At 33.5% G+C, this 27,270-nt stretch overlaps 3 protein-coding genes across 9 annotated transcripts; 1 reads left to right on the forward strand and 2 right to left on the reverse strand.

The window, feature by feature from the left end:
• Positions 1–8,134: 8,134 nt before the first annotated feature.
• LOC18032043 (AP2-like ethylene-responsive transcription factor At2g41710) lies at positions 8,135–12,398 on the reverse strand. Its single transcript, XM_006421262.2, has 9 exons — positions 12,027–12,398; positions 11,097–11,179; positions 10,954–10,962; positions 10,777–10,865; positions 10,255–10,328; positions 10,111–10,161; positions 9,920–9,981; positions 9,125–9,759; positions 8,135–8,617 (listed from the first exon to the last, which is right to left on the reverse strand). The coding sequence occupies exons 1-9, from the start codon at positions 12,257–12,259 to the stop codon at positions 8,564–8,566; spliced, it is 1,290 nt and encodes a 429-aa protein (XP_006421325.1). The 5' UTR covers positions 12,260–12,398; the 3' UTR covers positions 8,135–8,563.
• Positions 12,399–13,284: 886 nt separating this feature from the next.
• LOC18033384 (pentatricopeptide repeat-containing protein At2g41720) lies at positions 13,285–19,262 on the reverse strand. Of its 5 annotated transcripts, XM_024182098.1 has the most exons (11): positions 18,771–19,262; positions 18,504–18,676; positions 18,305–18,410; positions 16,429–17,538; positions 16,202–16,307; positions 15,885–16,089; positions 15,143–15,275; positions 14,743–14,847; positions 14,124–14,244; positions 13,675–13,762; positions 13,513–13,559 (listed from the first exon to the last, which is right to left on the reverse strand). In XM_024182098.1, exons 1-11 carry the CDS (start codon positions 19,164–19,166, stop codon positions 13,523–13,525), a joined length of 2,580 nt encoding a protein of 859 aa, XP_024037866.1. In that variant the 5' UTR covers positions 19,167–19,262; the 3' UTR covers positions 13,513–13,522. The 5 variants fall into 5 exon arrangements, with proteins under 5 accessions (XP_006421326.1, XP_024037864.1, XP_024037856.1 ...); XM_006421263.2 differs by lacking the exon at positions 13,675–13,762 and having other exon boundaries at positions 13,285–13,559; positions 18,771–19,261; XM_024182096.1 differs by lacking the exon at positions 13,675–13,762 and having other exon boundaries at positions 13,285–13,559; positions 18,817–18,902.
• Positions 19,263–19,404: 142 nt separating this feature from the next.
• LOC18031624 (non-functional pseudokinase ZED1) lies at positions 19,405–22,436 on the forward strand. 3 transcript variants are annotated; one of them, XM_006421264.2, is made up of 3 exons: positions 19,405–19,515; positions 20,886–21,059; positions 21,330–22,436. In XM_006421264.2, exon 3 carries the CDS (start codon positions 21,337–21,339, stop codon positions 22,351–22,353), a length of 1,017 nt encoding a protein of 338 aa, XP_006421327.1. In that variant the 5' UTR covers positions 19,405–19,515; positions 20,886–21,059; positions 21,330–21,336; the 3' UTR covers positions 22,354–22,436. The 3 variants fall into 3 exon arrangements, with proteins under 3 accessions (XP_006421327.1, XP_024040922.1, XP_024040928.1); XM_024185154.1 differs by having other exon boundaries at positions 20,967–21,059; XM_024185160.1 differs by lacking the exon at positions 20,886–21,059.
• Positions 22,437–27,270: the final 4,834 nt, after the last annotated feature.

Here is a 27,270-nt window from a genome sequence, read left to right on the forward strand (position 1 = left end):
TCTCCTTTCAACTACCCTATTTTGTTGTGATATTCCTGGGATAGTTAACTGAGATATAATCCAATTTTCAACTAGATACTCTTTGAAATCTCCTGAGAGAAATTCACCATATCGATCAGATCGAAATTTCTTTATATTTTTATGTAATTGTTTTTCTGTCTCAACCTATACTCTTTGAAGTTCTTTCAGACTTATGACACATCAGATAAACATAAATGTATCTCATGTAATCATTAGTGAAAGTGATGAAATACTCATAACCTCCTCGAACTTGTACATTGATTGGTCTATATACATCTGTATGTACCAATTCAAGTGGTACTATTGCACGCACTCCTTTGGCCGAGAATGGCCTTTTGGTCATTTTTTCTTCTAAATAAGATTCATAGAGTGACAATGATTCATTTTCTAATGGACCCAAGAGTCCATATTTGATCTTTCTCTGTATCCTATTTTGATTTATATGACCTAAGCGTAAATGCCAGTTGTAACATTGGTTGGAAGAAATATTTCTTTTCTTAGATAAATGTGTATGCTCATCATTATTGATCACTGTGTCATGCATAGAATGAATCATTGGACTTAAATGGTATAAATTATCTTCCACTATATTAGAACAAATAAGTCTCTTATTATAAAAAATATAAACAGAGGATCCTAAATTTACAATGTATCCTTGTTTTGACGAACAAGCTACTGAAATTAAATTCCTCTTAATTTATGGAACATAAAGACAATTATTCAAAACTAAATTCTCATGATTAAAAGATAATAAAACAGATCTAGTCTTTATTGCTGACACAAACTGTCATGTCCCTAACTGCAGCTTGATGCTTCCTTCACTTAGTTTCCTGGTTTCCTGAAACCAATAAAGTGAATTATAAATATAATTAGTTGCTCTTGAATCTAACGCCTAAGTGTCAACAAGATTCTAAACTAAACAAGCCTCAATTACAAAAAGATTTCTCATACCTAATTTCACAATCTTAGGACAATCATTTTTCCAGTGACCTTTCTGTCCACACTTGAAGCATTTGCCTTTCGACTTGCCATCTTGTTTGGTAAACAATCTTTTTTTCCCAGGTTTCTTCTTACCTTTGCCTTTCAGTTTAGGTCCAGAAGAAGAACATTTTTTAGTAATATTTATGCTTCCCAGAGATTTCTTAACACGATAGATCTCTTCAGCATAATGTAGTTTGTTCATCAATTCAGTTAAGATCATGTTTCTTTTGTTCATGTTATAATTGGCCTTAAACTTCTTGAATGTTTCTGGCAGAGATTCTAGCACCATGTCAATCTTTGATTTATTATCGATTTGTACTTCCTGAATCTCAGCCTCATTCAAATAGTCCATCATTTTGAGGACATGATCACGAACTCTTGAGCCCTTCCCCATTTTACTGTTCATAATACCTTTCAGCGCTGCTTGTCTCATGGAGCAAGTACTCTGGCCGAATATCTCTTGGAGACTATCCATTATTCTAATGGCAATCTCCAAGTTCTGATGTTTGGTCTGCAGAATATTAGAAATCGAGGCTGAAATGTAGCATTTTGCCATTTCTCATAAAGACTCCTCTGATTTCTATGAGCATCTTCCGCTGGAACTGGAGGGCATGGCTGGGTTAAGACATATTTATAATTTTCAGCAGTCAGGACAATGAATAAATTTCTTTTCCAATCCATATAGTTCTCGCTAGTGAGTTTGTTTTGATTTAGAATAATAGTAAGTAGGCTCATGGAAGACATTTTTTGAAAAATAAAACATCCATGCATAAATAATTTGATATAATATTTACGATAAATGATAAAAATACAAAAAACCATAAATGCATTTTAATTTATTGTAACGATAATCTAGTACCGCTTTGACAAGCTATCAATTGGGGAAGTCATGTTTACACTTACTAGACCCAATTATCCATTGAATTATTTACTTTCATGTAGAGACATGATAAATAATTATTGTTATCCTTTTGGGCATAAATTTGTTAACAGAGCTTCATTAGAAAGGTTAATAATAAATTTTAGTTGAGTGTATAACCATTATTTCAATTTATGTACTTTTCATATCAATAGTCACCGTTGGGGTGAACAATCGATTGTAAAATATTTCAATTTTATCTTTGAAGAAATTCATCACATAAAATATTTAATATATATACCATCTGAAAGGAGCCCGTATTATGAAGTTGAGGTATATATATAATTTTATCATTGAACTAACAATAGAGCCAATGGGAAAAATTATCTTGAATTTTCCCTCTCCCACTCAATATTTTTAAAATTGATTTTTTTTTAAAACATACATTAATTATATATTATTAATTGCATGCTTCCTATAATATTATCTAGATGATATCCAACATTATAAAGCATATGCAAATTTCAAACAATATAATGAGATTTATAACTAATGAATGACATGTATCATTATGCATAGAGTGGCACTACATATTCTATATGACATGTTATCATGGTATGTTATCATCTAAAACATAACATATTGAAAAATAATTAAATAATCTTAATTCATGACTTTCCTAAAATGAAAAAATACATTAACCCTAAGCCTAATCTTCATTGGGCTTCTTGTCAATATCCATCTTCCATAGCCTTGTCTTTGTTAAAGGACTAGGGGAAATTGGACTTTTAAATTTATGATTAGTCCAATTTTAATTTTGAAAGAAAATAAATAAAATCTATTTTTTTTAAATAAAACTTTTGGACCAAAAATAAATTTAATGTGTTAAATTTTATCTATGCATTTTAATCCATTAAACCCAATTTCAATTAGACCTAAAACTAGGATTCATTAAGCCCAAAACTGTTTTTAGACTTAAATGCATAAACATGAAACTTTCTAAAAGAAAAGCTACGGAACTATAGGGACCTCAATGATAAAAACTATAAAACCCTAAAATCCATATTTTTATTTCCTTTCTTCCCCAGCCACTATCACCAGAAAGCCCAGCCGCTGTTCACCCATCTCCGACACTGATTAAACCAACACCACCTCATCGGAAAGCTCCCAAATGACTTATAACCCCTTCCACCAGTAGCTTTCGCACGCAACCATCCCTCGCTCGCGTTTGCTAGCCACGTTATTTTTCGTTGCAACTGCTAGCTGCTTGTTGCGCGTGCGCTAGTTGAGGTGGGTTGGTGGTTGCCGCTGAAATTTTCGGCCTTTAATTCCTTCGATCTATCGATCCGTGATTATTCTCTAATGATTCACAAATTTCCTAAGCCAATTTTGGCTTATAAAATTTCTATAACAGTAAACTAAATCAAGAGGGAAACATGGTGATAAAAAGACCACCCCTCTTGTTACAGATACAAAGAAAAAATACAACAAAAAATCTAACCATGAATTAAGACGAACCAGAAACATGCTTTATTCATATATTAAACAAATAATATATATCTAAATAAATCGTGCCACTCTAATTAATAAATATCAAGATTGATTTCATATGAAATTCTTATATATTAATATAAGATGGCTCTGATACCAATTGTTGGTTAAAAATTAGTTTTTCTCAAAAAAACTTTCAGGATTGATCTCATATAATACAAAAGAATTTGTAATCTAGAAAATCATACCTTAACAATATGAGAAGATGAACAATCGAAATTACTCTAGGCTCCCAGATCACGATCTGTCACCATTTCTCTAATGTTAAAGGAGATAGAACTCCAACAATTCCTGTTTCGTTGAATAAAATCTTAATCCAACGTGAGGAGGCATTGTGTTAGTGTTCTGGGAAACAAAAAGTGATCGACGAAATCAGAAATCGAGATTGAATCAGATGGGTTAAGAAGATTTTTGGTGGGTAGGTTTTGGTTGATGAATGAGAGAAGAATTTGGGAACTGAAAAACGTAGGACTTGAAAACTCTCTCGGTTGCTTGCCAATCAAGTAGTGCTGCGATTGTGTTGTGTGTGTGAAGGCAGTGTATGTTATGTTGCGGCAATTATATATATAGTTAGAGATGGCCAGTGGGCCGGACGGCACATGGCACGACACGAGCACGTTTCGGTGGGGCACATGGCACGGCATGACACGAGCATGTTTCGGTGGGGCATGCGGCACGGCATGACACGTACATGGGCCGTGACGGGCTTAGAATTTTAGGCACGCGGGCCTTAAAAGTGCGGCATAATTAGAGATGGGCTAAGCATGGCACGATAAAAAAAACCCGCAATAAGCACGTTTTATTTTTTTAATGAAAGTAAACTTAAAATTTTATGATTTTACAAATAATTTGAAATTGAATTTTTAAATTCATTTAACTCTTAGTTTAAAAAATCTATAATTGATTTATATTTATAATTTATTAAATAAATAATTGATATCATGATTTTGATGAATAAAATTATCAATATCATGATTTTATAAATATGCATTACTATTATTGTGAATTATGATTTATGACTCTATATAAGTTCAAGTTAGCAATTAAATTAACCTATAAGAAAAAGTTATTATTATTATTATTGTTAAGTATTAAAAAAATTCTAATATTATAAGGTCAAATTTAGTAATTAATATTATATTTTATTATTATTATTAGTTTATTATTATTAAATATGGACTTGAGTTTTGAATTTTTTATTCTATTAAATTTGTATAAAGGCATATGAAATACAAGTTATGCAACCTAAGAGGGGGTGAATTGGTATTTTAAAACTTATTCTAACAAAACAACACAACAATCCAATCTAATGCCTTAATAAATTCAAAAACAATAAATTCAATGAAAGCACAATAATAAATGAGTAAGGGAAGAGAAAACAAACACAAGGATTTTTACGTGGTTCGGCAATCCCCGCCTACGTCCACGCCTCCAAGCAACCCAAACTTGAGGATTTCACTATCCAAACCTTCCAAGGCTTCAAATGCTTACAATGGACTTTTAAGGTGTCAATGAACCTTTACAATAAAGAGATTATCTTCTAATCTCTTCACTCAAGTGTCTCACACACTTAAACACTTACAAATTTGATGAGGAAATGAAATTACAACAAAAACTCTTTTAAAGAGTAGACATACAAGTTGAAGAACAAAGATGATTCAATGTATAATGATTTGCGAAAATGAGAGCTCAATATATGTTGTGTGCTTTTTGTTTTTGTTTGCAAGAGGGCTTGAAAACGAATTGGATTTGAGTTTATATAGTTTGAGCCAAAAAAATTAGCCGTTACGTGTTTTCTGATGATAACCGGCTTGCTGTTTTCGGAATTCGTTAGCCGCTTTTATGTTACCATTACAGTAAATATTTGAATTTTAGAATATTCGGTATGCCGTTTTTGAAATATGGATAGCCGCTTTCATTCCAGTAAGCTACTGCCCAAAATTCGGTTTACTGCTTGTCAAATCCAGTTTTACCGCTTGCTACAGTGACTGTTACAGTGAACTATTTTCTAAAATTACAGTTTTATCCTAAAACTTTATATAACTGTATTATGGCCCAAAACGTTATGAAAATTTTAGAAATGAGTCCAATTTCAGAATTTTTAAATAATGCTTATTAATCACAAAACTTTATGAAATTATGATATAGCCCAAAAAATGTAAAATTATTGAATGACCCAAAATATTTAAATATTTTCAAATAAGTCCAAATCCGAAATTCAAAACAATATTTATTAAAATCAAAGATGTCAAAACTCTTTCATTTTAGTCCACATCTTGAAAAATAACTAATTTCATAAAAAAATCATTTTCTTGTTATAAAAGCACAATGTAAATCTTTGTTTATCCAAAACATGTGGTTTGTTATCATCAAAATCAACATTTATAGCTCTATAGGCTAACATCATAGACCTAAGAAAAAATACATAGACTTGAAAAAAGTATGCCAACAGCTTAGCATGCGCTCTTAAAAAATAAAAAAAAAACTTATTGGGTTTTTTTTCTTAGGCATGGCACAGCATAGCTCATGGCATGAGACATGTGGGCACAACACGAATGGGCACGGCATGTGTGCCGGACTGGCCCTAAGCAAAAAAATTTAGGCACGGCACAACACGACGCAAAACACATAGTAGGCATAACACGGCACGAGCACGAGCACGCATAGGCGTTGCTTTGGTGGGTTGGGCCGGCACAAATAATTTGAAATTGAATTTTTTAAATTCATTTAATTCTTAACTTAAAAAAAAATCTATAATTAATTTATATTTATAATTTATTAAATAAATAATTGATATCATGATTTTAATGAATAAATTATATACATTTGATGCATGCGGTGAAAATAAATAGTCGTTGGACGATGTCTCTAATTTGAATTTAGTGTTTAGGAAACTAATTATTTTGTTGCGTCATAATTAAGTTTATCCGTGAAAAGTAGTTGTTCAAGTTTGGTGCATAAAATTTAAGCATCAACAACTAACCGCCACTGGCGGTGAAGGTGACACTCAGTGGGGTTTAGAGTTTGTGCTGAATAAGAACTCAAATCCAACTAACCAGTAAGTCAATGCCTAACATTTTTTCAATATGTCATGTTGTCCTAAGATCTTTAAAGCCAAACCGATATTATCGAGAATGTCATCCAAAGCCTTTTAAGTAAGTCACGTGCCTAACATGTGATAGCCGACCATCACATCACATTTTGATCAAAACGGCACGATTTCATTGCCGTTCTGGCTTTGCTTATGAACGCATGTGAAAGGCACGTTTGAGAAGCTGACAAGCTGTTATAGCTGTTATTTATAGTAGTAGATTATTATTCATCTCCATAACTTATGATAATTGATAACATATTAGTAGATTATTATTTTTTTTTATCTTTTTATATTGTTCAAATTAACATTATTTCTCTTTACTATTTTTTTGAATATTTTTCACATAATACATTATAAACTACAATAAAAGTAATTTACATTCTTCAATTTAGAATATTAAGGGGTTGTACTCACTTGAACAATCTAAAAAATTTAAATGACATATGGAAAAAATATTGTCCAAAAATCTAGAAACAAATATTAACAAAAAATAACCCTATCTAAATAAATATTTTCATAATTACTTAGTTAAACTTACTAATTAGCATTATTATTCATCTCTATAACTTTTGATAATTGATAATATAGCACCAGATTATTATTATTTTTATCTTTTTTATATTTTCAACTTATCTTTAATTATCTTTACAAAATTTTTGAATATTTTTCATATAATACATTATAAACTACAACAAAATTATTTAACATTCTCTAATTTAGAATATTAAAAGGTAATATTCATTTGAACATGATTTCTGTTATGATAAAATACTATCTTATTTATGTTCCTTGAAATATTTATTATTTATTTTACATTTAAAATTTGTAAGGGCACAAATGTAAAAGTGTTTTTTTAGACTTTTTAAGTGGAAAGAAACAAACAACTTAAATGCTAAATAAACAATCTCTAATACAAAAAATATTAGTAACACAATATACGAAATCACAAATACTAATAAAAAAATTAATTTAATAATTTAATAGTTTATTTAAATTTAATTTATTTTTATTTATAAATTTAAAAGTCCTAGACCCTTATTCAGGTTTAATCTGCACGGGTTTTGTGTTTTTGGGCCCATGTATGGGTTGAATTTCAAGGCTGCGGGCCTAGGCTGAGTCGGCCTGGGTCTTTTTTCTCAATCCTATCAAATTTACATATTAAATCTATTTAAAATTTAAATTAATTCATATGTATTCAAGAGAGGATGGAAAATGGGATACGCATAAAGAAAGGCAACACAAGACAACGACAAAAAGTCAAAAACAAAAAAGAGTCAAGATTAAAGGATATTATAATAAGGAATGTTACTTCAAATTCAGTGGGTCTATGAACTCTTTTATTAATTACTAAGGATTCGATCTTATATGTATAAACATTAGTTATTTAGAAAATATTTATCAATTAACTAAAAATAAAAATCTATCTATAAACCTAAATTTATGTGTGGCCTAAATATTATCTAATGCTTATTATTGATTCATTAATTATTTACCATCAAATTAAAATCATGGTAGAGATTAAAATATTTAAATCTAAGAATCCACAACAATTCTATTATCATTGATGTAAAGCACAATAGGAAAATCTTATTATTATTAATATTATTATTTGCATACAATGTTTAAACATGAAATAAAGAAAAACATCTGCACAAAGTGTTTCCGGGTAATATCTTGTCATTTCTCTACACAGAATATTAACGAAAAAGAAACAGCAAGTATTTTAAGTTCAAACGAAAAACCACTCAGGCACTCACCCAACCTTTTGATACATTAACGAAACTCATGCACCGGCTGTTGACAATTATGTTTAAAAATCTCAAACACAACATAATAGCTTACAAATTTACAGATTACTGTGTTCTCCGCACTAGTCTCTGAAGCCCCCATGACAGCCAAGCCAGCAAAATTAGGTTTCATTCCAAATAAAGCACGGGCTGTTCAATCACTTTTAGCCTTCTTTTGCTACATATTGTTGCTGTTGAGTGCCAAAACCTCCCAGACAGGAGTTATGCCTTTCCACCAAATTATAGGACACAAGGAAGTACACCATCAATTCACTCCTCTGGCCGAAAGAAAGTATATGTTGAACTGCTCTCAGTCTTCGTAACCTGCATTGCAATATTTAATTTTTTTTCATAAGTGTTGTGAAGAAACTAGAATTAGGAATGAGATTTTTCAGTACATCACCACTGATAAACACACAAGACTCATGGCGATATAGGATAATTGTTTCAGATAACCGAGGAACATTTTCAGTTACTGTCCCTGCTGTATAGAAACAAAGCATTTGGTTCTTATCTATTAAAAAGATGCTTGCTTGAGATCCTAAGATGATATTGCTCTGGTAAAAGCGTTGAACAAAATGCTATAGTTTCACTGGGAAGTTAATTGAAAATTGTTATCTAACAGCGCTTCTCTAATTTCTACACCAAAGGCCTCTCCATACTGATTCAGGAATGTTTTAAATTATTCCAATTTTTAGAAATTTTTTAAAAATAGATTGTGCAGGAAAATATTACAAAGCAATTATGTAATTAATAAGTTATATTGTTCAGCAGTACCTCTTAAAATATTTCTTGGAAGGAAAGTAATGATTTAATGGTGAGTATACCAACCTCTGAGTTACGAGGTAGCCCAGTAGGAAGAGCAGGAACTAGAGATGACCACAGGATGGGGTCTACCAAGGGATCAATGGTGTTATAGTTGGTCAGAAGTGGTGCAGACAAGAAAGGAGCTAATGGGAATGCATTTCGCTGAAGAGACAATCCCCCAGTCATTCCAAGTGCAGCTCCAAGTCTCTCACTCCTACCATCATGACCCGTTGATTTCTCAACAGCCTTACCATAGTCCATTTTGTTAACAATATTTTTGTTCTCATTTTCATCATTATCAGTGTTGCTGTCTTGCTTTTTCAATGCTTTCTCTTGGAAGTTCTTGTAGGCAGTTGATTTTGACAGGATGCTCAAAGCTGATACAGCAGACCCTTTATGCTTCTTTCCACCAGGAGACACACCTAAACGGGGCATCTGGTATGGTTCAGTAGGTCGGATCTCCCATTCTGATTTCTTGAGTTCACTACTGATGTCTTCGGCATAAGCATGTTTTCCCTCTTCCAATGATTTCTTGGCAGAATCTGCTTGACGAGTTTTGTTCGGCCCCCACCACTTGATGTAGCTTGTGAGATCAATTTTTCTGTCAATGCAAAAGCCACCTAAATATTCACTTTCTGTTGATGGATCATCAGCTGCACCTGTGAGTGAGATAGAACCATCAAATGTCAGTAACTGGAAAAACTTGAACAAGGAAAGGCTAAACCATTAATTTGGCTAGCTAGTATCGAACCAACGAGGATTTTATTTTATAACTTAACAATCTTGATTAGAAGTCGAAGTTCTATAACCAGAGCTTACCATAATGTGCATTATTGAAGTATTCTGAACCAGCCATACGAGCAAGTGAGGAGTCCCATCGACTATTTTGTAATAGCCAAAACAAAACAGAAGCTCAGATTAACATCTTTAGTCACTACATGGAGAAATACTTTATGTAATTCTTAGTATAACTTAGGCAAATAAAAGTCTAATTTGTGCTACTAAGATACCTGGAGAGTCCACGATATTTGGAGATTCCTCTCGAGAAACCGCTGCTTTTTCTGCAACGGACATCTAGTATAAGCAACAGTGTAATTTTACTACCAGGGCACATAGTCCAGACCATGCATACACATTTCAAACCATGTACATACCTTCGAAGAGAAGCAAGGTAGTCCTCTCTTGAGACATTCTGCATCTCTTCAAGATCTCTTGTATAATCAGTAACCTTCAAGAAACAATCAAACATGAATTGGTGGACATGGGAGTTCCATAGTGCAATATAAATTATTTCCTTAAATACCATGAAAAAACAAACACACCTTTTTTTTTTTTTACCTTTTAAGGCAGCTAATTGTTATAAGAAAAATCCCTTTTCCATATATTGAATTTAAGCCGGCTTATATATTCTTTGGATAGGAAGGAAATCCAAAATGCCATATTCGTAAAAATCCACCGGTTAATCATTATTGATAAATGATGGTATTTAAAAAGAAATAAAGAAGAAATTCTCATGCCATCAACTATACAAAAATAAAGTAAAAAAGAAAAAACAACTATTATGCATTTGTTTTGCCAAGGGGCGAAGATATCGAATATAACGATTGCCTATTTTCCTGCAAAGTGAAGAGGTTCAAAGAATGTGCAGGAAGAGGTTCAAAGAATAGTTCTCTCACTGGAAAATTGATTAGTGTCCCAGGGCCCCAATACTTTAAGGCAGCAAGATCATATGCTCTTGCCGCAGCCTCTTCATCGTCATATGCTCCTGTAAATATATATTAGTTGATATCCTGGCATAGAATACTAAAGGCATTAGAAAGTTCAAAATATAAGTATATCAAGCCATGACTTACCCAAGTACACTGTCGTAGTGATTATTCACCAAGCATTCCATGCAAATTAAAGAGGAAAAAGCAGAATCAGTTTAAAGGATAAACCTGTTAGATTAACGAGTGGCATATATTATAACAAATGCGCATGGAGCGAGAGAAAGAACCTTGCTTTCCCTTCTTATTCTGATTCTGATTCCATGTACTTTTATCCCAAAGGTGAGCTTCATAACGCCCAGTCCATCTATGTCTGATGTTTATGAATATGGAAACCAGAGCATTATTCAATGTCTCAAAGGATTACAAATTTTAACATCAACAGCAGTTGAAGAAGATAAGCAATTTCTAACATATGTACTTAGTGTAATGAAAGTAAGACAATAACACACAGCTTAATTGCCATGACATGGCCAGATGTTTCTAATCAAAGAAAACTAACAGCTGAAGACTAACAGAGATGAAAAGGGGATCCAAATTAATCAGAAACAAACATCCTTATCATCCACAAACAAGATTTGGCAGACAACATAGCTGACCTAATACAGTTGGCACTGAGTAGTTCTCTCAAGTCTTTCTCCTTTTATCCTTTGTTTCTACATTTTTTTCCTATTTAAAAGCTTAAAATCACGCTGCTTTTGCTAATCTCATAAGTAATCATTCGACATCCTTGTGCAGGTTCCTTTAATTCTGCAACCACCGTAATAAACACTTATAAAACCAGGCAACATTACACAAACAGGCTTCTGAGTCAATCAGGTTTATATCAAACATAACATTGGACGAAATCATGAATAGCCAACAAAATTAGCCTTTCCATATAAGACAACCCATCTAACTAATCAGTTCACTTCTATCATACAAAGCGTTCATGAACTCCACCAAAGAACCCAAGTCTTCGAATTCATGAACTTGCCAACCATATAATCGAACAAAGCATATCTGTTCCAATTTCACAACCCCCATCAATTAAACACCTCTTTCACAAAACAAAGCAAAAAATACACCAGCCCATCAAAGCAATCACTTACCTCTAAACATACATGTATAATTCCAAAAAAATGACATATATAAAGAGCAAGTGAATGTTAAAAACCGACCTGGTGACTCCACGATAAATGGAGCTGCGTTTACCAGCAGTACAAGGAGGCATCCTACTGATGCGTTCTTTAGCAGTGCAGCCTCTCTCTTTCTTTGCTTTCTTTAATCCTCTGTAAAGTAACAGCTGATCATTTGCTATCACTGCCTCTGAACTTTCACCACCGCCACCACAGCCACTGCTACTACCCACTTCGTGTTTCAACCCAGGATCCGATGAAGAAGACGCCATCATCCAATACAATTCTACCCAGAGAAACCCTAACCCTAGGAGAGAGAAAATCACATGAACACTGTAACAAGCGAGTGAGAGTGAGGAGAGCGAGGACGTGTTAAACTTGAGTTCTTGTTTTGCGTTGTTTTCATTTAATTTTGATTTCCAAGTGCTGACTGCCAAGCAAAAACTACAGTGACGGAGTGTGAAGGTACGTTTACGAAAATATCCTCGGGTGTTGTTTTGAATGACGAGATTAGGGATTGTGAATTTCTGAAGGTTAAAGCGCTAAACGGTTATAACGGCTAGGATAGGGTTGAGGGTCTTTTTGTCATTTGACAGGGTTTGAAAATTTTGCAAGTCATGTTCATATCAGTGGCGGGCCAGGGCAAGGACACCTGCTCATTCTTTTTTGTTCTTTGGCCAGTGCTAGGTGTCATATTTTTAATGCATTCATTTTAACAATATGTAAAATAAATTTTAATTTAAAATAAATTGCTTTCCTAGAAATATTACATTGCACTAAATCACAGAAATTTACCATTTACGAGGAAATTATTCTTAATATTAATTTCCTTTTTTTTTTTTTCATTTTCTTCAGCATACTACTGCATCTTGATAAGGAAAATCACTCCGAATAGTGTAAATTTAAAAAATATAATATTTTTTCTTTTCAATTTTTTTAATATTGATTGTATTAAAAATTTTATTAATTGAACCAATTAATTCTTTATCAATATAATTATTGGTTAAAATATAGGACCTTGGATAAGCAAAATTGACATTTTATTTCTCTTTAAGGATCTACGGAATCCAAGGATAATTATGTTGGATTCAATTTAGCTGGTCCAGCTCATTATTCACCTCACTCCTTTTTACTGCAAAAGGCACATTTAACGGCCCTGCTTTTACCAAAAATGACTTTTTTTTTTTTTTTTTTGGAGGGGGTGTTGTGGCGGCCAGAAAACAGAAAAGTGCCGTATGAAGTGGAATTTACTGGCCACGTACGTGATGATTGAAAGACATCATTGATAGAAATATTTATGTAAAAGTAACACTTTGTATTGTCCCTTATGAATTCTGTTATTGCTGTACAAAATACAAATTCAAAAATTCAGGAAAAAAATTACTTTGAATTAATATAATGCTTAGGGATTGTCGAGCTCCAACTTTTATTCCCTCCAATTCTCAGGACTGGAGATTGCTGTAATAAGGAGTGTCCTTACACTTCTGGTCTAGCTATCAACTGTGACGATGGAAGAAGAGGAACTCGTGGATTGTTGGTCAAAACTTGGATCCCCAGATTTCATTCTCAAGGATTCTGCAGAATTTCAAGAGCAGATGAGTTTTCAAGAAATGTAATGTTTCGGTGATCTTTTAAATGAATTCACGAACTATATTTGTACAGAGTACATAATACTGAGGCAGAATAAAACCCATAATGCATGAGAAAGTTAATGCAAGTCGCTGATGCTTTTAAACCAGCTGCAGCTTTGGTTTCCGCGATTTTAAACAAATTCATCTCTGCATACATGAAATGGGGTAAAACCATTATACAGGCTCCAATCGAGGGTAGAAACTACAGCAGGACATGTTTCCTACCATTCATTGACTTAGGATGGCGTGTGAACTGAAAGGAATTACTGTAATGCAAATCATACAACCTTCCCTCAAATATAATCCTTTTTCAAATTTTTTGTACAGTCTGGCTCTCTAAATTCAATACCCTCAACAGTTGCAGAAGCAAAGAAAAACAAAATTCATCACGAGTAGGGTGCTTTAGCACTGGACATGGTGATGGGGAAAAGGTCTCACATGAGTTGGAGAAACACAGAAAGAATGAAACAAATTTTTGATTTTCTTGTCAGAAATAAAATAAGCTTACCTATTCTTTCTTGAATAATAGCTGCATATTCAGCTCCACCCCTTGTTTGTGCAAAAGAAACTATATCACGAAACATTCCATAAGAAGGTTGAATTCCAGCACCCTCCATCCACTGCAGGACCTGCATTTGGATTTGCTTAAATTTCTAATGCCCCTTAATTGAGTAACCATTAATTATTTTATTAAACAATATAACAAATATTACATACTAGTCTCCACAAACATAACAGTCATATTAAATACACTAGACCATGGTACTTCCATTGTTCACAATTTAATTGTGAATATTAAAGCAACAACAACTAAAACATGGTCATTTCCTTCTTGCTTTACGGAATCAAATTGATTTAACATCCTCAAGGACCATTTAATTGAACCCTAGAATGAATTACCAATCAATACATAACTGTGCACACAATATTGACTTCCAATCCATTAAGAAGTGCATAAAATTTTAAAAGATTGATCTTTAGTTAAATGCTTTCCAGTGTTTCACCACCTTGCCAATTGTGTAACAAATTGACATGTGGTATAATATTGATGGCATAACTTCAAAAGAAACAAAGCTGCATTAAACAACAAATTTGAAATAAACTTAAGAAAACTAACAAAATAATACCTCTATATACTTTCTCCAATTTCCAGCAGCCAAAAGATTTTTCAACAAAATGGAATAAGTATTGAAGTTGGCTTCAGCACCTGATGATACTATCTTGAAGAACAACTGTGTGTTTCAAAAGAGAATAGTACAACGTACATAAAGGTTAGAAAATAAAAGACATTGATATGAGTTTCAGTGCATGTGTGCATGTGTGTGTTTGTATTAGGATTAATCTCATGCAATCTAAAGGTGAAATTCAAAGTCAAAAAATTAGAGTTTAATATTGTCAACTCATAAATCCTCTGTACCGTTGAGTTCAATGAAATCAATGGCTCAGAATTTGTGTGAAAAATTTATGCCAGCTCTTGAAGTCAAACGATCCTAACATCTATGCGTGTGTGAAATAGTTATCAAGTACCTTCATCATAGATTCAATTCTCCCACTTTTGCCGAGCAGATGCAGAAGTTGATTCAGAAGTCCTATTGAAACTACATGGAATGATGGTTCCATCTGTTTGATCAGGTCAATTGTTGTCTTCCAATCTCGCAACCTTCAACAAAGTTCAGATGTTAGTATCCAATACACAGTATCAACAACAGAAGATCTATCATCACAAGCATGCTCATCACAGCAAATTGAAAGGGATATACACATTAAGAAAAACATAATTTATTCCAAAAGAAATTATATTTATCTACAAAAAGAAGGTAACATAAACTAAAGAAAAATTAAAAAAAGAAGTAAAGATAGAACGTCATCAACATACAAGCATTAACGGTGGTACTCTATCAGCTCTCACTAGTCACAATCTTTTTGTTTTTTAAACTTCGTGATCAACTATGGCATAAGCTCAGGTAGCATAGTAGAGTATTTAAAGCTTTATAAGTATCCTCCAAAAGAAAAAAAAGTCCAAAAATATTAAGGATATGCTAAGAAAGAACTCTGATAAGGAATATCTCTGATAAGGAATATATGTATTAGCTTACAGCAGGTCACCATTTCTTTAGTAAAATGAATAGGTCAATCCAGTATAAAGAAGAATATTAAGACTCAGTAAATAGAAAATTTCAAATAAGAAGAAACAGCATAAAACAGCAGAATGCTTAACTTGCCTACACAAAACACGTAGACAAATATAGATCAGAAAGATGGAACTTACAGGCTACAAGCTAATACCATTTCAAAGAAAATAGAATCAGAAAAGGTGATATCTTTTTCTCTCATAAACTCCGCAACAAGAAGAACCTTGGATGGTTGGCCTCCTTTATTGAAAGCTCTCATCAGTGCTGAACATGCAATAGAATCTGGTTCAATATTATTTGTCTCCATTTCAAGAAATAGTGCACATGCCTTTTCCCAATCCTCTGAGATAAGAAATTTGAAACAAGAAAGAATTCTAGCAGCTCAGTTCAGAAGTTTCAAGTTATTAGAGTCACCAACTGATGAAATCAGATGTTTAATAATATGCCCATGTACCTGCAGTGTTGTAAGCATGTAGCATTGCAGTATATGTAATAATGTCAGGAGAACAGCCAGACATTTTCATCATGTTGAACATTGATTCTGCTTCAGCAATTAGACCCTAGCATTGAAAATAAAGAGGATGGGAAACAAAATGAGACGTGAAAAAGAAAATCAGATTTATCATATTTCCTTAAGTTACACATGGAGAAGTAAAAACCATATATTGGCAAAAGACATACCTGTTTGCTGTAGGCAGAGATCACAGATGAGTACACCTGGTTGGTCAAAGGAATTTTCAGATCCATCATCTCATCAAGAAACCCAAGGGCCTCACTGTATCTTGACAACCTACAGCAACTACTTATCAAGACAGTATAGGTAACAGAATCAGGCATAACCTTTCTTTTTTTCATACACTTGTACAAAGCTATAGCCTTCTCATATTCCCCCACATTCATATAGCTTCCAATAGCCGAATTATAAGCAACTGTGTTTAATTTTATGTCTCGCATCTCCGCTGCTAAAAGTACAGCATCAATATTTACTTTTCGACCACAGCGGCCACAGGCAGCCAAGAGGGTGCATATTGACACAATGTTAGGCTCAATACCATCTTGCTCCATTTCACAGAAGACTTCCACTGCTTCCGTTAGCAACCCATTAGATCCATATGCATCAATCAGTGCACTGTAACTAACGAGATTTGGCTTCAGGTTGTTTATTCTCATCATGTTGAATACTTCCCTGGCCTTTACAGGTTGTTGTGATCTTCCATAAGCATTCAGTAAAGATGTATAAGATACAATATCCGGGCATAAACCATTTTTCTTTATCTCATTAAAAACAGATAATGCTTCTTTAGTCATTCCATGCGATGCATATGCAGCCATTAGGGCGTTATATGAAACGATGTTGGGTTTTAATCCTTCTGCAAGCATTGTATTGAAGACACCCTTACAATTTTCAATCTGCCCATTCACAGAATACAAATGAATGATGCTAGTGAATGTAACAATGTCTGGCAGGCATTCCGATCTCTTCTCCCTCATGGAATGGAACAAGTCAATAGCTTTGTCATACTGTCCGAGCTTTACTAGGCAATAGATCACAATATTATGGGTGGTTGTGTCAGGACGAATATTTGTCCCTTTCATTAGTTCAAAGTAAGATAAAGCTTTTGTATACTGGGCCCCATTCTTATATGCAGACAACACAATATTGTGAGTCACCAGATCAGGGCCAACTCCATTTTCTGTCATTTGCTTGCAAACTTTCAGAGCTTCTCTCCAATTTCCAGTAGATCCACAAGCATTAATCAAGTTATTATAGGTTGATCGACTAGGAGCGACCTGCACATAAATTATAATAAAGAAGAAAAAAAATCAACCTAAGATTTAACTTCAAAAAAAAAAAGTACGCATAAAGCTAAGGCAATGACATTATCATGAGAAATTATCTCCAAATAGTTTACTTAAGGGATAAATATTATCTAAAAAACAGCATGACATTAGGTGATAATGTAAAAGATGAAAGCTAAAACAACCAATGGATTAAAACATGAAATGTCAATGGATATAGTTGGAGATGAAATCAATACATATTTTGGAACCAAATAGAAGGTGAGGTGATATCATATTGCATTTCAAATCTGGTTTTTTAGTCAATTAACATACAGCAGTCATCCACATAGATTCTGATTGCTTGTAAGGTATATGAAGTTCAATGTGCTCCAGGACCAAGTACTATCCAACAAAAGCCAAGATATCAAGAAAGAAGGGCATTTTAAGTTCCACGTAGAGTCCCAAGTAAATATATAGATAAGATAAAATAATTTGTACGGAGAATAGTTTCCTAGGAACTCGTTACAATCTCCATCAAAATGTTTGTGGCAATCATGAACATATTTCTTCTTACTCCACACAAAATTGAGAATCAGCACAATCCTCATTAAGATTCAAGCGAGAATAATTTCCCAGCTACCTATTGGAAAAAGAACAATGTGAACAATATGGCGTACAGAAAAAATTAGTTAATACAACAGAGGCATCAAGTGATGTTCCAAATATTTTCAAAATACCACGTTCAACATGAAAAGAAAAGGAAGGAAGCTCACACAGCTGCACGCAGCATATCATCAAAGATATTCATAGCCCAACGCCACTGACCAGCTCTACCATGTGCACCGATAAGAGCATTGTAAGTTTCAGCATCCGGCTTGCACCTAGCAGGAAAATCATAAAAATGGAATCAACAGACTAATTAAATTATCACATGTTCCAATTCTAAAAAGATGAGAAAAATTAACAAGCTTTACCTCCACTTTTGCATCTCGAAAAAAAGTCCACGGGCCTTGTCTATTTGATTATGTCTAGCATGCAACCTGATCATCATATTGTAGATATCATTCCGCGCACAATAATTCTTCTGATTTTTCATCCAATTGAAAACTTGATTGCTATGATTAATGGCACCTCTTTGTGTTATTTCCTGTTACAAGCAAAAATGTAACCACAACATGAAAAAAATTGAAATTAGAAATGGGCAGTTAAATAATTCAACACACAATTAAAAAAAAAATTACCTTTATTAAGAAAGGGAAGTTTTTTCTAGCGAACCGGCCCACCCACCTGTTCAAGACACCCTCAACATCTTCATAGTGTTTGAGCTCCAAAACTCTTTCAACAACCTCAGAAACGGACCAGTCCTTTTGGAACCTGTTGCCCTCCACCGCTAAACGGTGCCGTCTTGGTATGTCGGATTTTCTGAGTCCGCTGACTTGGGTGGAGACCTCGTGTTGGCCTTTGTCGTAGTCAACGAACCCCGATCTTCTGCCCTTGAAGGGTGAGCTGGGGTCGGGCTTGGGCTTGCGTTTGGCGTTGCAGTGGATTTTCAAAGGCGGTTTGAGTGAGTTGGAGTGAGTTGAATCGGGCGAGTGGGTGAGTTTGATAAGGGGCGAGTGATGTTGAACGGTAGCCATGTTGGAGTTGATAATGCTAAAACCCTCCCAAAATCGAAAGTGGGGGTTTTAGTTGTAGCCGTTCAAAGTCATTTGAGTTACCAAAATAACCTTAATTAACAAATTAAAGGATGGGGTGCTGATATGATTATTGTTTCTCCTTTAAAGCTTTGATAGTGACAGTAGTAGATTTATTCAGAAAATATCTGATATATTTGAGTTTTCATTGTACAACAAGGGTTTGGATGTAAATTTCTATCTGATTGCCAAATTTGAGAACTCAAGTGTTACATACTAACTGCAGAGGCAGAGCTCTTTCGCTTCTCAAAATTTGCATTCTCTTGCTGAGTAGCTGAACTGCCCGTCACAGGTACATCCTTTTTCTCATTACCCACTTTCTTATTATTATTATTATTTTTTTTTTTTGATTTTGTCAACTTATGAACTCAAATAACAGTTGCTAAATATGCTTCATGTCCAATAGTTAAATTTTATGTGTTTGTTGGATATTTTAAATGGGTTTATATGCATTAAAAAGCATTCTAGTGTTGTTGAAAGGCGGATGAGTAAGCAAATTAATATGATATGAGGAGGAACGATGGAACTTTTATTAGGAAAATAGATTGCCTTTTGCAATGGTAAATGTAATTCTAATTGCCGATTTACTGCTACTGAGCTCATGAAAGCCACAAACAAATAGAGTTGCTGGGACGTTACAAAAATACAACTTCCATATCTCTTTAAATTGTACCAAGGTTTTCTCGAGGACCGTCCAATTTTAGTGATGAAGTTTGCAGACTACGAAGACCAATATCCCTTTAATAGCATTATGTTTGCATCACAAATGTGTCGTAAAAATACTTGAAATTCATCACCCTCATGAATATAACAGAACCACATTTTCAGTCTTTAAAATTGAAGCATAGGCTAAAAATTGCAAGAAATATATTGAACATAACGGATTTGATAAGAGTAGCCGACCCTGTGAGTCTTGGAGACAGACCATGTGGTAAAAAAAGATGGAATAGTGGAAGCTTTTATAGAGCCTGTTATTAACTGTGTCTCTGAATCAGCAGAGAATAGGCCAACAATGGTTCATGTGGCAAAACGACTTCGAAAAATGTATCAATTAATACCTTAAAATTTCTCTGGATTAACTATAATTTAGCTTTCACTATGTGTTTAAAATTAATACACAGGAGGAGAACTGGAAATTCCTATTTTGTTTATGGGTCTTTCTCTTTTGTATCTTGTTGATATTTCAAATGTTTGGTTGTTTGTGGGTTTTTTCTTTTCTTATAGCACATCGAAGATCACTCTGCTTGATTTATTACTGGCTTAGGTTTCAAATGCAAGTAGAATTAATCAGTTGGAGATTACCACTGTTGCTTAGCTCAGGGAGCTAATATGCATATTATTTCTAAATTCATACAACTGTTGTGTAACTATATCTTAAAAGCTACTGTAAAAGATATCTTTTGCGATATCATATTCTTTTATTAACAAAATTACATGATTGACTAAATTCCTTTAGTTTAGTGTTACCTACGAACTTAGTAACTCTCTGCACTTTTTGATTGAATGAGATGAATGATTTAGAATATGTTTAAATTTCAAGTCAAATTTAGGTATAAAACAGTACATTTTATACATGCACACAGTCAATTATCTGAAACAAATAAATGAGCCTTTAGCACATGTTTTGTCTGTGGCTTACTTTACATTGCATGTCAACATTAGATATGGAAATTTGCATATGGTTGACTGGGAAGACTTGAAAAGATATCAAGTTTCACTTTGTTATTTGAAGTCTTGCTTCAGATTTTATACACACATGCCAAATCTGGAGCTTCTTTCCCAGACTTGTAAGTGCCATATCTCCTTTATCTGAACACTGGAATTGGCCACTCAAAGGTACATCTTTCAATGCTCTGCTTCATTTTCTTCAAGTACATCTGTGTGTACGGTGCTATGTTGTCATTTATATGCTTCTAATGTTACATTTCTGGAATCAGATGAAATATACAATCAATATTTTCTCTTTACTTCATATTAAATATGAGACGTCACTGACGAAAATATTTCTTTTTCCTGAAAACTTGCTAGAACATTTAAAAGTTGCACTACTATACTAGTTTTATCTTATTTCAATTCAGTGAAAGCATTTCATTGGTTTCTGAATAGGTATTAGATGAGTTCGTTTTTTAGGAAGATCAAGCATCTGGGCAAGGCTTATAAGGAGACATTCATGTTGAGGAATGGCAAAGTTTTTCTTGAAAAATTGATCAAATCTTGTGATAATAAAGGCAACCCTATTCGTTGTTTCCATGAAAACGAGCTCAAGATAGCAACAAAAAATTATGACAGACATAAAGTTATAACAACTGGATTGGGCTATGAATTATTCAAGGGTTTTCTGCATGACTATCCTGTTTCTATCATGAAATTTGTAAACTCCGACTATGCAGCTGAATTTTGTTTTAATAACATTGTATTTGCATCACAAATGAATCACAAGAATGTGATAAGGCTGATTGGATGCTGCCTAGAAACTGAAAATCCTGTTTTGGTATTTGAATATGTTGAGTATGGAACTCTTGCTGATTGTATTTATCATCCTCGTCAGCCCAATTTTGAACCTGTCACATGGTCACTGAGGTTAAAGATTGCAATGGAGATAGCTTATGGAATTGCATATCTCCATGTTGGTTTCTCCAGGCCTATTGTTTTCAGAAACTTAAGACCATCGAATATTTTATTCCAGGGACAATCTGTTGCCAAACTGTTTGATTTTTCGTACTCTGAATCTATTCCAGAGGGTGAAACACGCATAAGAGGCAGGGTGATGGGAACATTTGGATATCTTCCTCCTGAATACATTGCAACAGGTGATTGCAATGAGAAGAGTGATGTTTATAGTTTTGGTATGTTGCTACTTGAGCTCTTGACTGGACAGAGGGCGGTTGATCGAGAAACTGAAGATGGGTGGTTTTTGTCTGATCGTGTGAGAAAATATATTAAGAAGAGTAGGTTCACTGAGATAGTGGATCCCGAAATTGTTGGAGAAAGATTATGCTCAGCAAAAGAGCAAAAATTGAAAGCTTTCACAAGGCTGGCCTTCAATTGTCTCTCTGTATCAGCAGATGATAGACCTACAATGGTAGATGTGGCAAAACAACTTAGGCTAATGCATCGTTCTGAAATGTAATTTTATGAAGCATATATTCCTAGTTTCTTCATCTGTTCTTTATCTCTCTTGTTGCTACGATCATGTCATTCTATCATACTTCATATGGCATGTTGAATAACTATACCATAATTGGTACTCCGAGATAAATTTAATTTAACTTCGCTTTTTTAATTTCTTCATAATTCTACTTTACTTGAATGATTGTGAATTTTGTGTTAAGATTTTAATTTCAAAAGAATTATTCCTTTGTTTCACAAACAATTATGTGTAACAAAAATTCCCATAGGCCGAGTTCGATTGGATGTGAATTCACTTTCAATCCAATCAGCTGAGTTCAAGTAAAATTTTGAGACAAGGATTAATGTTTAGTAGGTATTTTTCATTAATTTCTATCCCTAACTTGTGTGTGTAGATAGCACTAAATTCCTTGGCTTTGTTTTTAATCAAATTTCAAACAAAGGATGGATTAATGAACCCTTAAATTACACAGGTTTTTACACGAATTTTAAACCATTAGATCAAAGATTGAAGATTATATAAGTATTAAATGACATGGAACATTAAGTTTTGCGCATTAATTTCCATGATTTTTTTTCCATATTCTCTCTTCTCAACTTTTTTTAACTGTTCTTTTTCCTTCATCTCACCTCTCCATTTTCTTATTTGTTCTTGTTCTCTCTCTCTCTCTCTCTTAAAAAAGAAAATCCTATTTAACTTTGGAATAAAAATTTCTTCAATATGTTCCTTATGTTATATCTGTAGCATAAACTCGTGTGATTTGATTGTGCCATTGATCCTTTCTCCTTCGAGTGGAGGGATTTCAAATATATTTAAAATTAAATAGACTTCCTACGCGGCCCACTTTTTTTCCGGGAATATATTTATTTACTTTCTCTCATGATTTATAAATATCTCGATGATGTCGTTGAAAAAGCGAATAAATTAATAATTACTTGAATGACAGATTAATTTGAGTATAACTACAATTCATTTAATAATTACTTTGAACAACAAATTAACTTGAGTATGATTGCTAATGATTCTGACCAGATTTTTTTTTTGATGAAATTGGATATTCATTAAGAAGAAGAACCAAATAAATCAGTACTTAAGAACGGAGGTGGAACAACCCTCCACTCGCCGTGGCCTGACAAAGAATTCCCTGCCTGAGCTACAGAGTGGGCAACGGAATTCGCAGACCGTCTAACGAAAGAGAAAGATACATCTCGTATTGAATTAGACAAAGCACGACAATCTTCAATAATAAGACTAAAGCTACTAGGACCCGAAAGATTATTAACTAGAGCATTGTACACATTTAAGCAATCCATCTCAATAGTTACATTAGACAGTTGTAGTTGCTTAATCCAACTAAGGGCCTCGCGAACACCAAGGGCTTCAGCATCACGGGCACTAAATCTTCCAGGAATGCTACAACACCTAGCTGCCACAAATGCACCATTTGAGTCTCTTATAACATCAATTAAGTTTTTTTTTCTCAAATTATGTCATAGGCATTTGCCGTCATGGTGAAAATTCTATTTCTCACAGTTGATAGTTTTGTTTAGCATTTTATATCCAATTTTGGACACAACAGTAATTTGCCTCACTATTAGAAAAATGGCTTTTACTAACACTCGTCTTCAGGCACTTTTCTAAAAAGTATAAGTAGTTAATAGACAAGTGTCATAAATTACTAATTCTATGGTATTTGTAGATTAAACATCAGAGATTATCGACACTAAGGTATCAGAAACAAAAAAAAGAGACTATTTTTGTTTTAGTTGCTACTCGAACCTAAGACCTCAAAACTGAAGTGCTTTATGTTCAAACAACAAACCACCAGGCCAAATTCATATTTTAGTTTATGTTGAAAATGTTCAAATTATCATATTAAAATAACAACAATATAAAGCAAAAGCAAAAAACCCTAAAATCAACATAAACATAAAATTCCCTAACTTCTAATTCTAAGGCCAGCTGCCTCATCTCTTTGGCAAGATCCTTCTTCTTCTTCGTACCTCTAAAAAATCTCCCTTCGAGCCCTAAAATTCAAGGGTCCATGCCATGTGAAATCCTAACAACATTGCTCAAATTCTAAGACCCATACCATACGAAACCCTAACGAGCTACATCAGGTTGCGAAACATCCACCATGCTACTATGCCACAAGCTCAGAAGATCCTCTTTAGATCTCCACATTTTGTTCACCCTGCTCAAGTGCGCACCGCCCCTCTCGCTTCAACTTCTCGGGATTTCTTATTAGCTGAACTTTTGTTTTCTTCTACTAATTTGATCTTCGACTTCTCAGGAAAACATTCCCCACGGTCGTTTCCTGCTATGAACTGAAGCTCTTTTCCTTCTCTCTCTCTTTCTCTTTCTCTCTCTCTCTATAAAAATGATCTACCTCAGCTGTCGTTGTCAACCTTCAAATCGCCATCCTTGACCTAAAATACCCTTGAACTAGAAAGTGTTGTGAAGAATTAGGCAAAGCTAGGGTTTTTTTTGAAAGTTTGAATCCAAAAATTAGGGCTTTTTTGTAGGGGGATTTCATTGTTTTTAATGTTGAGTTCAGAAAGAATGATTTTGTCGCCGTTACCGCCTAAGCAGTATGGAGTGACGAAGCCAATATCAATTGCGGGATTGATGGAGGGTGATATGCAAAGAACTTGTGACTTAGAAGAGGTTTTGTTTTATCTTTATTTATAATTACTTTTTTCTTTCTATATGGAAAACCCTAATTTTGATTTCCTTTAGGGTTGAAGTTTTTGGTTGGAGCTGGGCTTTATGAAAGCAAAGAAGAAGCAGCAAAGGGAGAAGAGGTTCTATTTTCGAATTAGACAGGCAAGAATTTTTTTAAAAAATTAACTATTGGTGATTTTGAAACCTGGGATGACCTTGCTGTAATATTTTTGTCATTAGTTGGTTCGTCTTCATTTTGTAATTGGGTTATGAATTGAGTTTGTTTGAATTGTATTGGTGATCTTAGAGGTTTTATTTTATTAGAGAATTTAGTGATTAACTAGAAAATTAGAAGAATTGATTCAAGATGACGATGATAATTGGTTTTCTTTATTTTAGTTTAAGAGTCGGCTGATCCCCTTTTTTGGTTATTGTTACTTTTCCAGGGTATCAAAAAGTGTATTAATGTTATTTAGTCGCTTAGGGACTTCAATGTGTTTCCTTGCATTTATCTTGTAATTATGATGGTATCTTTTTTTTTTTTTTTTCATGGGCTCTTTCCATGGGAAGCGCAAGTTTGTTTTCTGGTTGCAAGATCTGTCAATGGAATATTTGTAGAGATGCATGTGGTAGAGTTAAAATGTTACATGCCCCCACTTCCTGATAGCTTTATCAGTATGTTGGTGGGTGTTGTTAAGGATTTAGGCATAGCTACTTAAATTTTGATTTTGGAGGCTGTTATGTACTTCTACATCCAACATTTCCAATCTCTTAATTTGCAAAATGATATTGCCTTATAAATGTGTTTCTTTATGGTTCAAGATTGAATATCTCTTCATAGTTGTTGCGTTTCTAAGATTGAGGTTGTTTAGAATTTGGTTGCAAATGTTCTTGGAATTTTATTTATTTTGTTCTTTTCCTTTAATATTTTCTTGAAAAAATTGTTGCCAGCTGGGCTTTTTAATATTTTGGTTTAGTTAATTATTGAAATTCATATTCCTGTCTTAAGAACCAGTTTCAATGACTTTGTTTGAATGTTCAAATATTTGTGCAGGGTGGTATGCGAGTTTAAATTTTTGAGCATGACACATCACCACCAGGTATCCGTATGCTCTAAACCTTCTGTATATATTTCTCAACTTTTGATGAGCTTACAAAGCATGGACTCTGTATTCTGATTGCTGCATGTTTCTACTCTTTCTTCCTTTGTTTTAAAGCATGGACTCTGTATCTTGATTGCTGCATGTTTCTACACTTTCTTCCATGTGCAAAGGAAGGATTATAAGCCAATATTCATAAAAATAACCATTCCATAGTCAGATTATAAGTTATAAAGTTTAAGTAAATAGATTTCACAATAATTTGTATGCAACTGTAACTGTAATTGTGGGAAATAAATTAGGATAAATATCATCTCAACCATAACTGCCATTGGATTAATTATAGTCAAATTATAAGTTATAAAGTTCAATTTAATGGTAATTATGTCATTTTTTTATTTTTGTTAAATCAAGTTTTTTTTATGTTCGAGTTTTGTGTTGTGAATTTGATATTCGCAAATGAAATGGCAGATGCCGTGATTTTTTAGTTTTTTTTCCCTAATACACACTATATCACTTTGTTCTGGTTTCATTTTTTGTTTGAATTTGTAATTTGCATTGATTTTGTGAATAGACTTAAAAGTATATATGTACTTGAATTATGCAATGCAGTGTACTGTATGAACTATTTTTATTATCATAGTAATTATTCACCGTTGAATGATTATGTATATTTAGTAAAGATGCAAATATTCACAAGCTTACTGGGTTCAGTTTCCCTATTTTGAAAAACTTGAAATCCAACAACCACTGTTTCTAGTTGAAGATATAGGGAACATTATGGTTTTAAACATAGAAATTTGCCAAAATCACAAATATGACAAAAGTTTATTTCTGTTAACCATTGTTTCTCTCTCATGGTTGGAAATTAACAGGCAATTTTTTTTCCTTTTCCATGTATTCATTTGCAGATTTGATCAATGTGTTTGAAGTTTCTTTTTCCTTAACTTCACTTATATTCTAACCCATCCACTATTGAATGGAGAATGGAGAAACACCCATCCACTATTGAATGGAGAATGGAGAAGCTACTACTGTGTTAACGTAATTGCACTACTTATGTTCAAAGAGTGGAGGCAATCATCCTTTTCATTTTAGCTTCTAGAAATGTTAAATTTAGCCACAACTAGTAGGCATCTGATTGGATGTGGTA

Source organism: Citrus clementina, unplaced genomic scaffold, assembly GCF_000493195.1.
Source record: "Citrus clementina cultivar Clemenules unplaced genomic scaffold, Citrus_clementina_v1.0 scaffold_9, whole genome shotgun sequence".
Lineage (NCBI taxonomy): Eukaryota > Viridiplantae > Streptophyta > Magnoliopsida > Sapindales > Rutaceae > Citrus > Citrus x clementina.

What these genes read in the sequence shown, in the direction of transcription:
- LOC18032043 (XM_006421262.2), bottom strand. Translation starts at nt 12,259, where the DNA reads ATGATGGCGTCTTCTTCATCGGATCCTGGGTTGAAACACGAAGTGGGT. An exon ending in GGACACTAATCAATTTTCCA is followed by an intron (nt 10,329 to 10,776) that starts GTGAGAGAACTA and finishes TGTTTCTTGAAG; the next exon opens with GTTACTGATTATACAAGAGA. An exon ending in TACCTTGCTTCTCTTCGAAG is followed by an intron (nt 10,162 to 10,254) that starts GTATGTACATGG and finishes TGTCCGTTGCAG; the next exon opens with AAAAAGCAGCGGTTTCTCGA.
- LOC18033384 (XM_024182098.1), bottom strand. Translation starts at nt 19,166, where the DNA reads ATGGCTACCGTTCAACATCACTCGCCCCTTATCAAACTCACCCACTCG. An exon ending in ACTTCCCTTTCTTAATAAAG is followed by an intron (nt 18,677 to 18,770) that starts GTAATTTTTTTT and finishes TGCTTGTAACAG; the next exon opens with GAAATAACACAAAGAGGTGC. An exon ending in ATTGGAGAAAGTATATAGAG is followed by an intron (nt 14,245 to 14,742) that starts GTATTATTTTGT and finishes ATCCAAATGCAG; the next exon opens with GTCCTGCAGTGGATGGAGGG.
- LOC18031624 (XM_006421264.2), top strand. Translation starts at nt 21,337, where the DNA reads ATGAGTTCGTTTTTTAGGAAGATCAAGCATCTGGGCAAGGCTTATAAG.